We start from the raw sequence: 13,106 nt of genomic DNA on the forward strand, positions 1-13,106 counted from the left end.
TATGTGGGATTTTTTTTGGGGGGTCTCAATGAAACAGGTCACAAAGTCACATGTAACTATTTATTTTCCGTGAATCATTGCTGCATTAGAGCTCAGCACAGAAAATGAGTCAGTCTGTGTTATAAGATCAGAAGAGGTTTGCAGATATACTGTAGATATGCTGTAGAATAATTAGTGTGCTTGTGCGTGGAGCACGGTTCACAATAAGTTTGTCGTAAGTTCTCAGAGATGCTAATATTCTTCCAATAAAGTTATGAATGGAAGCCAGAGAATTCTCATAGAAATTACATGGAATGGTTTGTACTGTAAGCTTCACATCCCTAGGTTCAGGAGTTCCTGGGAATCTGAGAAGGGATTGGGTGGAGTGGGTCTGCATTCTCTCAATTTTAGAAAAACAAGAGGTGACCTCACCGCAGTATGCAAGACTGATAAAGTAAATGATATTAGGCAATCCCCCAGCCAGAGAATCTAGCACCACAGTGGTTTCCCAGGGAGTTGCCTGCTTAAGGCTGAAACAACCACAGCACTGTAATTTCATTGGAATATTCCATCCCAGATGAATTTGGCTGCTTAGTTGATAAGTGTATTCATCTACATGAAGCAACATGGAACATAACAAGGCAGCACAAAAATAGCCCCCCCATGTCCACATTATCCACGTGAAACATGATGCCAGGTTAAACTGATCACTATCTACAGGTGATCCATTTTCCTCCATTCCCAGCATATCCATGTGCCTATCTAAAAGTCTCTTAACTGCTAATATCATATCGGCCTTCAAGAGTGAGATTGGTATATTCGTAGTGAAGGATTCAAAGGATAGGGGGAAAGTGGTATTTTTTAATAAAAGTTTAGCCATAATTTAGTGGGAGAGCCTCAATGAGCTGTTGATACTAAATGTGCTTCTTTTCCATGCATTCATTGAAGTTTGGTATTTTTAATAAACCTGACCACTGATTCATAGGCTAATTCAAAGTCTAATATAATTCTAATATTTTTAGGGAGTACAGATGCCAGTAGTGTTGAATGGTTATTAAAATGGAAAGACAGAAGACAACCTTGTTCTGAAGAAATCAGTATCAGAACCACCCTCTTATATTCATTAATGGCCTGGGCTGGAAAGACATGGTGCAATTTCAAAGTATGTAGATAATACAAACTATGCAGACAATGCGAAGTATGTAGATAACACAAAGGTCAGAAATGTAGAAAACACTGAGAACAAGATTAATGGACTTGAAGAAGAAAAGGTTTGGTGTAAAGATGGAAGCGGGCAGATGAAGTGGGGTTTGATACATTCTGCTCGGATTAATAAGGAGGGTTATCAAAATTAAATAGCCAGAGTGTTAAGAACAGAGTGTATTTGGAAGTTATTACAAACACCATTTAAGGCACGGATGAGATGAGGTGATTGTGAAGAAAGTAATAAGACAGCCTTCATTTTATTAGTCGAGGCAAAAGGTACAAAGGTACATGGACAGTCACTTATTACTTTACAAAACAGCTGCTCTGTGACAGCTGGACAACTGTGTTCATCTCTGGGTGCAACACGTTGCAATGTTAATATTTAACATAGAGCAATAGAATGGTACCCACAATGAATGTGATATATCCTTGTATCTCCCCACATTTTCCTACATATTCGGTAACAAAAGACAAAAGCTCGTTTGTAGGTCCTCAGTTCAAGAATAGGTTCTTCCCAGTAACCATGAGGCTCTTGAACACTGCATACTACCACTTCAACACCACTACCACAGCAACTATGATCTATGATTAACTTTATTTTGGTTGCACTAAGGACTTCGGTTTTGCATTATTATGTTCGGTTTACATACTATTGCCGATTATCAATGTATTGTATTGAATATTGCATATTCATTTGTTTGCTTTGCATTAATGGGTCAGTATAGGTGTGGTAGAAATGTAATAGCTCTGTTGCCGATACATATATCAATTAAACACTCTGGACTCTTGAGAGTTACAAATTCACATACAGTTCTGATCTTTGATAACATCAATGAGAATCAAATGTAAAACTATGTACAACCAGAATCATACAAATGAAAGGTGGTCCAGGTTGATGGGTAGTCACGGCTGATGAATTACTCATAGTAGCATCTTCCTAGATAATCTTCCCTCCATTAGAACTGGGGGTGTTCGCTGATGGCTGCGCTGTTTAAGTCAATTCAATTTCAACTTTTCGGAATAGCAAGAGACGGGCTGAATCCAGAAAGGCCTGGACAACATTTAAGTTTAAACAACACAAAACGTTCGCCTTGGGAGGCAATGATCTCCTCCAACAAGAGGATGTCCAATCATTTTAGTCATGAAATCCACATCAAAATATTAGGGAGTAATACGGGTAAGAAGCTATACTGGAGCAACAAAATAAATCTGTCTGTGGTAACGGTCTGGCACAGTCTGAAGGAGGATCTTGACCCGAAACGTCGCCCGTTCCTTCTCTCCCGAGATGCTGCCTCACTCACTAAGTTACTCCAACATTTTGTGTCTACTTTCAAAATAAATCTGTCACTATTTGAAGAGGTCAGAAGCAATTCAGCAACAAGTTCATCTATTGAATCTCAAATCTCTACAATTTTCTAAACGTAAGTTTGAAATGTGGCAGAACATTTTCCACTTGACTTTTTAAATTCTTATTCTTTTTGTTAACTTTGTGCATGGCCGCTCTCCATGTTATCTCCTTAAGCACCTAGAACCCTTTGAGATATCTATGTTACTCCAATTCTGTCCTCTAGATCATCCCCAGTTAAATCCATGGCAGCCATGCATTCAGCATTCAGCTACCGAGGCCCAAAGCTGGGGATTTCTTTCCCTAAGTCTCTCCGACTCTTCCTGCCTGTAAAGCACTCCTTAAAATCAACCTCTATGACTAAGGTTTTGATCATCAACCTGATATGTAATTATGTGGACTGGGGCCAAGTGTTGTTTGGCAATGCTCCTCTAAGTCTACTAGGGTCTGCTGTACAGATCAAAAGCTGATATTTTTGATATCACATGGACGGCTACAACTCTAACTTGGGACGACAGTTGGCACAATGGGCTAAGTGTTCGGCTGGCGACCGGAAGGTGGCCGGTTCGAATCCTGCTTGGAGTGCATACTGTCGTTGTGTCCTTGGGCAAGACACTTCACCCACCTTTGCCTGTGTGTGAATGTGTGTGAGTGATTGGTGGTGGTCGGAGGGGCCGTAGGCGCAGAATGGCAGCCACGCTTCCGTCAGTCTGCCCCAGAGCAGCTGTGGCTACAGAAGTAGCTCACCACCACCGAGTGTGACTGAGGAATGAATGAATAATGCGATGTAAAGCGCCTTGAGTATTAGAAAGGCGCTATATAAATCCCATCCATTATTATTATTATTAACAATATTAAAGGAGAATTGACAGAATCTCAGGCAAAATCATGCTTTCTATTAGTGCCTTGTCCAATATCCATTCCATTTACTCCATTTACCAATGGTGCTGTGGGGTGCAGAGTCCAACAATATAGGCAATGTACCGAGACCTCAATGTCAGGACCTCTCTGATCTTAATCAGCCTCAAAAAAGATTTCCAGTAATTTTCTCCAGATTTTACTCCCAGGTCTAACATCAAAGTGTCTTGCCATTCCTTTATCATCAATAAGTCAAAATCCTGGAGCACTGTCTTAACACCACGACAGAATCTTCACCACACTGACCGTAGCGGTCACAGACTGCATCTCACCACCATCATCTATGGTGAAGTCCATAATTAATTAATTATAAAATATCAATTCAAAGAGAACATCTAAGGTAACAACCTGTCCATGACAAGCATTCTGAAATAAAACATTCAGCATCATCTCAAGGCTGTTATTTCTCAGCATGAATACTGAGGATGCTAAAGTAAAGTTGAAATATAGTTGGAATTTGCCAACTAAATCATGAAAACTGATCTTGGTTAATTTGCAAGTTGAATATAGAGTCAATAGGGTGAGGTGTTGGTGCAAATAAGATCAACGGTTTTGTTCATTGCTTGTGGCTGAGGGGACATTTAGGAATAAAGCTGACCAGCTAGGGATGACAGATTTCCTTCCTGATGGAAAAAGTGAATTAGATGGATTTTTACACAAGTTTCATAGTTCCATTACTTATACAAACTTTTTCTTCTGTCATTACTGAAGGAACATTTCATTCCTGCAATTTATATTATTCCGCTTTGTTGTGGTGGGATTTGAATTTGCAATATCCATTTAAACATTATGCTCCAATACTATAATACTATTATGTCACCCACATGTTACACTCTTGAGAAATGCATTGCACCTATTATTTTCCATGGGGCTCCATAATAATTTTTTTTAAAAGCCAAGATTCAGCATCAAGCTCTGGCCATTCGTTCAAAGCAGCACAAATGTAGAAACAAGGAACTGCAGATGCAACTGTGCAAAAGGACACAAAGTGCTGGAGTAACTCAGCAGGTCGGGCAGCATCTCTGGAGAACATGGATAGGTGAAATTTTGGGTCGAGACGCTACTCAGCAGGAGCCTGGATTAAGTTCATGCTGGACACCATGAGAATAAAAGGAACCCATTGCTAAACTGTGTTTGGGTGGGAGTTAATGGAGTGAGATTTCCACAGTTTATTGGCAAACAAAATGCACCAGATACTTAAAAGGCATTCTCTCCAGTTTATGGGTACAATTTTAATGAAATGTTTTTGTCCTGAAATATTAACTCCGTTACTCTTTCCACAGACGCTGGCTGACCCAATGAGCGTTTTCCCCACATTTTCTGTTTTTACTTGGATACAAATTGGTTCTTCAAAAGTCACGATTAAAGATGTGGTGCGAGGAGTACAGAGATTTTATAAAATTCTAATCTCTGGTGGACTTTGACAAATTGAGGAAACTACCGCCAGATTTTGTGGAGTAACTACCAACCTGCCAAATGATTCACGTCCTTTAAATTTCCATCAGATGCCCGATGATGTATTAACTCATGCTAACATTGATCTGATCAGCAAACACCTGGAACACTGCACAGAGTCATACGCAAGTTATTCCGTCTCTACAACAGCACAGGGGGAGCAGTGCAACTAATCACTGGCGTGGGCATACGAGTCACAAAAGCATTTGCTTTATGTTGGGTCTTTGTAACTTCAAAGTTACTCTTCAAAGGAGTCTTGTCCTCAAAGAAAATTGTCTTAAAGCCAAAGAATTATGCAGCACAGAATCAGGTTGATGATGCCCGATGAATCTATGCCAGCCATTGAGCAACCATTTACATTAATCCCATTTTATTCTATCTATATTGCCATTAACTTCCCCCAGATTCTACCACTGATCCACACACTAGAGGAAATTAACTTTCCAAATGCGTATCTTGGATATGGAAGGACTCCAGAGCACCCAGAGGAAACCTATGCAGTCACAAGGAGGTTTATTTGATGGGAAATACAACAATTTTCACTATGTCTTGGTACATGTGACAATAATAAACCACAGCGACTGAACCTGAAGGTAGGATCAAACGCTGGTCACTGGAGTTGAGGTAGCAGCTCCTCTCCATGCATCACTGTGCCACCCTTCAAATATGTGAAAGCAACAAGTTGTCCTACGGATTTGTTTCACTGTTGTCCTGCATAGTTTCACTGTTTGTATCTACTCATTATCACCTTGTCCAGAGCCAACAATGGACAATTGTGGGCTCCACCTTTCCTTGATCTTTGGTTTTGATTTGTTCTTTTCATACCTTTCATTCATTTGTCCTTTGCACCTTTTCATACTTCTGAGTTCTGACTCAGTCCGAAGAAGGGTCTCAACCCGAAATGCCACCTATTCCTTTTCTCCAGAGATACTGCCTGTCCCTTACTCAGTAATGCCGAGTTACTCCAGCATTTTGTGTCAATCTTCAGAGTCAAAAGGTCTTTGGCTTTGAAGAGAAGTTTCCAAAATGTGCCACGTAGCACTGCTTTATGTAGAATGTGTTCCTGTGGCTGAAATAGGTTGCTAGGTTGATGTCAAAACATTTGACTCACTGAAGAAACAACTAGATGCTGTAATGTTGCAACTGTGAGGTTAATATATCCAAAGGAAGATTTCAAAGGGACTTCTTTGTCCAATCCTAGCTTCTGGGAATATCTGCTTCTTATAGTTGGCTTTGGTAGAGCTCCATAAGTGATGTAAAGCAATGACTAACAGCTGCTCTTCATTGGTATTTAGATGATCAACACAATTATTACATTCCTGGTCAGTATTTTTGTCATTAAAAGTGAGAAAAGCTGTTTCCTACTGTTGTCTGTTACTACAGTTGCATGACATTAACATTACACTGTTGCTTCTTTCAACCTTTGCAAATGATGGCACAGCTGGTGGAGCTGCTGCTGGACAGAGCCGGAGACCTGGGTTCGATCCTCACCTCGAATGCTGTCTGCGTGGAATTTGCATGTTCTCCCTGGGACTGCGTAGATTTCCCATGGGTGCTCCATATTCCTCCAACATCCCAAAACGTGTGGGTTTGTTGGTTAAATGTTCTCCATAATTTGTCCCGAGTGTGTAGGGAGTGGATGCATAAGTGGGATAAAATGTAACTATTGTGAACAGGTGATGGATGGTCGGCATGAACTGGGTCGATCGAAGGGTCTGTTCCATGCAGTATCTTTCAAAGTCCCATTCACTTGATGACAAACTGAAATCCAAATAATTGGATCTTGTGTTCTAACAAACAATCTTCTCAGTGTTGTGTTGACAAGATCCAATAACCAGATTGACATGATCATCACAGCACACGGCAGCTGATGTACAAAATAGCCACAGGCCAATAAATCAGATTTTTGTTGATCACATTGTTTGCATGTTTTCGCTCATGTCCAAGCTCTCTGCTGTGTGTTCTTTCATCGGGAGTGGGTTGGTTCGTCCTCCAGAAATTCTCCATGGATGTTGTCAGTGCTGCTCCTTGTTTGACCTGACAGCTGGCATGTTAGAGTGGCGAGGGTATGGATTCAACACGACCAATCTTCCTCTTTCCTGACATGACCTTGGCAAAGATTGGCAACTCTGAGCCTCGTAAACTGTAAACACTGGACTCTCCCGACTGAGCACACAAGTTCAAAATTAATCGGGCAAATAAAATCAGAACATTAACCCATCGCTTCCCCCCGTTTCTTGCACGGTTTCAAAATTACTGACACCTAGTCTAGATATTTAAATTACATTCAGAGCACTTACTTATATGATGTATACGCACAACATATGCATATCTGAAGAAGGGATTCGGCCCGAAACGTTGCCTATTTCCTTCGCTCCATAGATGCTGCCTCACCCGCTGAGTTTCTCCAGCAATTTTGTCTATATGCATATCTACGCCTGGACAAATGTTATAAAGTACAACGTGCTTAAAAGTTCTGGCTCAAATGATAAGCTAAGATTTCTTAACGTGACGGACTGTGTTAGTTCTTTAATGACTGAACCATTGTGACTTGTTTTGGAAGAGCAGTAACCGCGACACACGCGTTCATTCTTCCTCGTTAAATCACTTGGGTAACAATTGCACTGCGGTCCGGAGCAAATGTGACTCGTTAAAGTTTCTCGCTTGCGCAGAAGCAGCCTCGCTGTTAAATAAAACCCCCCAACACTTACAGACTGAAGAGGGCTGTAAAAGAAAGGCGCATTGTCACTTAAAAAAAAAAAACTACTTCCAAAACATGTTTGTAAACATATTACTCCAGGTCTGTTTCCAACTTTGTTTATATCTCGAGTGCCGCGGTACAACCCTGACGCTGGAACAAGACCCGGGACGGCGTGGTAAAACATCGCAGAGTAAACAGGGAACATTGTTCACCAAGTTCTTTTACTAACCCCGCGATTTAAATTACTGTCGAGACTCTCAGTCACTTATCGCCGCCACTGACTCACTGTGGCAGTGGGGATGGGAACGTGTGAGGTGGGAAGACGCTGTAATCAAGCAAACCTGTGTGCTTTGGCAATTGTGTTCTGGAGACTCGGTCAACGCAACCCAGTCCTCGCCAAAGTTTCAACACAATGTTGACATTCAGAACAATTAAACAACCTACGCTTCAGAACTGATTCACCCTTCGATCTACACATTCGCCATTCCTTTATCTTCAGTGGGAAGTCCAACTTTTGACAATTCCAGTCCGTTTACACGTAGAGTTGAGAATTGGACACACTCTGCTCTTTAATCTTGAACATTCTCCTGGACCTTACAGCGATATCGCCACGAGAGAGGGGAGTGGGCTGCAGTCTGATGCTGGTTCTGACCTCAGTGATATAACGGAGCGAGGGTCTGCTTCCTTGGGCACGATCTACGATTGACCGACTTCACTGTAGGAAATAAAGCTGGTGGGCTCGGAGGAGCCACATTACAATTGCACCTTAAACCTCTCCCTGGTCAGTTATAGGTTAGTTTCGCTGGACAGTCCCCAGCCGAAGCTGAGCACGGCGGTGGGGGGGACCGACGAGTACAAGAGACTCAATGTAACCGGGCGATGTTTAGGGACATGGATGGCAATGTCCCGCAACCACTCACTTACCTTTGCTCCTATCCATGTGTGAGGTGGGCAGGTTGCCAGACTCCCTTTCAAATGCCTCGGCCGTGTATCAATCCCAGTTAATAGGAAGGCGCATCGGATTGTAACGTCGCCGATCCCCGTCCCCGGCAGTCCCTCTCTCTCAACCGGACTTGTACCAAGTGCACAAGTTGTGACTGCTCTGCTCAGCCCCGCCCGGTGACGCTATTTCCCTCGCTCCCAGCTGGGGAGATAACCCTGAAATCGCACAGAGCGAAACTAATCCAGCGAGCTTGGAGCAGGGGTCCCAGCAGCCGGCACCGTCCGCCCAGCTAATGGATCACTCTCCAACACGTTGGTGGCCAGACCAGGGAGGTTTTTTCTCATGAATAATCATTTCCGGCTCGGCTTATATAATTGGAAAAGTGAGCATCGAATAAAAATTACGTTAAATGAGACACAATAACGGCAACGTCCAACCTGCGTTCCTGGAAGAGAGGGATTTCTGTAATTTATACAAGTGAATTTATGAACATCCTACCAATGTGCTTTCCCCCAAATGTGACATTCCCAGCATTTACAGAGGGAAATTTAACAATTTCCCACGTTTTCTTGCATTGCACAAAGAATATTGACGAATGCGTTGTCCCTCGCACTTGTTATTGAAGTAAATTGAGACTCCAGTATATTCGGATACTGGTTCGCTGCCGATAGCCCCCAGCGCGGGAATCTTGGCAAATTCTCCAACCATTGCATTATCGAGGAAGTGCAGCACAGTCAGGAGTGCTACATTGTGGCTGGGGCGTGATGAAACGTCTTGCCTTCCCTCACAGGCGGCACCAAGGACAGAGAGATAACCTGATCTATACTAGACTTTAGTATAGTCTATCTTTAGTCTGAAGAAGGGTCTCGACCCGAAAGGTCGCCGATTCCTTCGCTCCATAGATGCAGCTTCACCCGCTGAGTTTCCCCAGCAATTTTGTCTACCTTCGATTTTTCCAGCATCTGTAGTTCTTTCTTAAACACCTGATCTATACTTGTACCTCTTGTGGTGCAGCTGGTAGAGCTGCTGCCTCACGGTGCCAGAGACTGGGTTCGATCCTGACCTCCGATAAAGTGCTGGAACAACTCAGCGGGTCAGGCAGCATCTCTGGAGAAAAGGGATTGCTGACGTTTCGGGCCGGGTCACTTCTTCAGACTGAAAGTAAGAGAGGGTAGGGGTCCTGGAGGTAGGGAAAGACCTACACACCTGACCTTGTGGAGTGTGCACGTTCTCCTAGCTGCTCTAGTTTCCTCCTACATCTCAAAGACGTGAGGCTTTGTAAGTTAATTGGCCTCTGAGGAAAGTGGGATAACATGGAACTAGTGCGAATGGGTGAGTGATGGTTGACTGTACTCGGTGGGCCGAAGGGCCCGTTTCCATTGCCGAATCTCTCAACGAAACTAACACCATTACATTGGTTACCTGGTAAATTATATTGTTCTTTGTTCTTTGAGCGCATTCACCTTTCCCTATATTACAACTGGTTCTTGGTAGAAACATAGAATTGCAAATGCTGCTTTAGAAAAAAAAGACACAAGGTGATGGAGTAACTCATTGGGTCAAGCAGCATCTCTGGAGTACATGGAGAGATGACTCCAGGTTGTGACCATTTTTAATCTTGTTGGGATGGTGGGGAGGATAGTTGGAAAGGAGGAGGTTCTGGACATAGCCTCCTTCGCCTGTATCTACCAATCATTAGCCAGGCTTTGTCCTGCCCTTCCTCAGCTTCCATCACCACCCAGCAGATCAGTTTGAAGAAACCCAACCCAAAACGTCAACTATCAATGGTCCGGGGGCCACATGAGTGGCACGGGTGGGGGACAGACTTGAGAAATGTATAGACTGTATTGAACAATTTGTATAGCCTCCGAAAATGTCGGATGAATTTTTTTCCACGGTTCACGTATTGTATATATTTATTATTTGAATAAAGTCTATTTTGAAATTTTAAAAAAAGAATGTTCTCCAGGGAAGCTGCCTGACCCGATGTTATTCCAGCTCTTTATGTCTTTTATTCAAGTGTTCTTCATTGGTTCTGGAGCACTTTGCGATGGCCTGATCTGGTGAAAGGAACTATATAAATGCAATTCTTTTTGATCAAATCATCAATTTCACCTTGATGGAACATCAGATTCTTGCATTATAAGCACCCTTTATGGGCGACTATTTGCATACCTTGGATGTGCAAGCAAAGAATTTCACTGTGACTTGTCACATGTGACAATAAAGTATTCAATTCAATTGAAATTCAATCTTACCCAGTCCGCAGAGAGTCAAATTAATAAAATAGAACCAAACGTTGTGAAAGTGTATGAATTTGACGTGTGAACATCTCTAACATCGCCACAGCCAGACATAAAAACAGCTTTTTTCCCCACGAGTAATAGCTCTACTCAATAACCAAGAGTTAGTAGCCTCCTTTTGCTCTGGTATTTTATTTCATTCACATGTTTAAACTATAATGTTTTATCATTAATTTTTTAAGTGTCATTCTTAATTGTTACTGTATGTCATGTTGTTACTTGCGAGCAGAGCACCAAGACAAATTCTTTGTATGTGTACATACTTGGTCAATAAACTTATTCATTCATTCATAATTGTTGGTTGGCCTCCTGAGTATCTCTTGCAATTTCTGCCTTGATTTCATTTTTCTAGCACCCACAATATGATGTTCTATGTTCTATATAGTTGGGGTATTTTTAAGTACTATACTAATATTGTTTATACCATTCTTACACATCAACAATGTATATAATATTCTTGAGTGTTGTTTTCCTTGAAAACGATTTAGTGACAACTAGAATGGCTTCTATTTATTGGTAGAATTATATGTCTCAACGTCCTCTCATGCTATTAAAGTTGTGTCTGTGAGTTTTCAAATGATTTTGTTGGCCAGTGCAAAGGGCCTGTCCCAATTGGGCGTCATTTGCGCGTCATTTACGTGACATCATTTATGCGTCACAATGCAGGACGCGTGCATGGTGCGTGGTGACATAAGCAGTGACGCACAGTCATGCGCGGCGTCCGCAGGATTTAGGGATGTACAAAATCTTTGCGCGCCATCTGCGTGACGCGCAAATGATGCCCAAGTGGGACAGGCCCTTTAGATGTTTGATGTCACAGCTGGCAGAGGGAGATTTAATTGATTAGGCTTCAATAAGCTGGGGGAAAGAAAATGTTGAAATCAGTGAAAGATTGTGGCTTTCTGGTGAGCCGTGCTAAAAAAAAATGCAAAAGGTATGTGTGTATTGTCTCTTGTATTCAAAATAACCTACTCACACTCATTGCCTGGCAAGAAATGTGATTATAGACACAAAATGCTGGAGTTACTCAGTGGATCCTGAGCAGCATCTCTGCAACCTCTCAGTCTGAAGAATGGTCTCAACCCGAATCATCACCTGTTCCTTTTTTCCAGAGATGTTGCTTGACCTGCTGAGTTACTCCAGCATTTGTGTCTATCTTCAGTGTAAACTAGCATCTGCAGTTCCTTCCTTCACAAGAAATGTGATTATATTCAACACACGCAATTACTGCATTGTGACACAGGTCAGACACTGGTATGTATGCATCAAGGTCAAGATCCAACCCACATAACTCTGCCATTCAAAGCGGAAAGGCCAGTGACACATCAGCGCCAGCCACTCTGTCTACCCAGATCACAACCAATAATCACTTGATTCCATTGAACAAATACTCTGCAGTATTTCTGTTGAGAGTGTAAAAGCAGACTGGAAGTAAATACAAGACACCATTTATCTTGTGGTGTAAAAGAGAGCAGATGCTGCTGGAATCCATAGCAAACGACTAAGGAGAGCAGCTCCTCCACCACTTATCTTGAGACAATTTTACTTAGCATAGAACAGTACAGCACAGGAACGGGCCCTTCGGCCCACAATGTTTGCGACAAACATGATGCCGTTAAATTGATCTCATCTGCCTGCACATGGTCCATATCCCTCTATTCCTTGCACTTCCATGTGCCTATCTGAAAGCCTCTTAAACATCACTATTGTCTCTGCCTCCAACACCACCCCTGGCAATGTGTTCCAGGCCCCCACCACTCTGTGTAAAAATCCTGCCCCACACATCTCCACTAAACTTACCCCCTCTCACCTTAAAGCTGTGCTCTCTAATGTTGGACATTTCCAATCATAAGGTCATAATGTCATAAGTGATAGGAGTAGAATTAGGCCATTTGGCCCATTAAGTTTACTCCGCCATTCAATCATCGCTGATCTAAATCTCCCTCCTAACCCCATTCTCCTGCCTTCTCCCCATAATCTCTGACACCTGTACTACCTGTCTACTCTAGCTATGCCTCTGATAATTTTATATACTTCTATAATCTCCCTTCAACATCCGACATTTCAGATGAAATAATCCAAGTTTATCCAGCCTCATCTTGTAGCTGAAACCCTCTAATCATGCAGTATTCTGGTGAACTTCCTCTGCACCCTCTCCAAAGCCTTCACATCCTTCCTGTAATGGGGTGACCAGAACTGCATGCAATACTCTAAATGTGGCTTAATCAAAGTTTTATAGAGTCGCATCATGATTTC

At 42.3% G+C, this 13,106-nt stretch overlaps 1 protein-coding gene across 2 annotated transcripts in view; it reads right to left on the reverse strand.

The window, feature by feature from the left end:
- afap1l2 (actin filament associated protein 1 like 2) overlaps positions 1-8,945 on the reverse strand; it is a 203,936-nt gene extending 194,991 nt beyond the window's left edge. Inside the window, exon 1 of one of the 2 annotated variants that reach the window (XM_033033925.1) lies at positions 8,529-8,945. In XM_033033925.1, the coding sequence (XP_032889816.1) occupies positions 8,529-8,544 (16 nt within the window). In that variant the 5' untranslated portion in view covers positions 8,545-8,945. The remainder of the gene's footprint in view (positions 1-8,528) is intronic. The other variant, XM_033033924.1, reaches the window with a different exon arrangement.
- Between the last annotated feature and the right edge of the window lie 4,161 nt (positions 8,946-13,106).

This window comes from Amblyraja radiata, chromosome 15 (genome assembly GCF_010909765.2).
Source record: "Amblyraja radiata isolate CabotCenter1 chromosome 15, sAmbRad1.1.pri, whole genome shotgun sequence".
NCBI lineage: Eukaryota > Metazoa > Chordata > Chondrichthyes > Rajiformes > Rajidae > Amblyraja > Amblyraja radiata.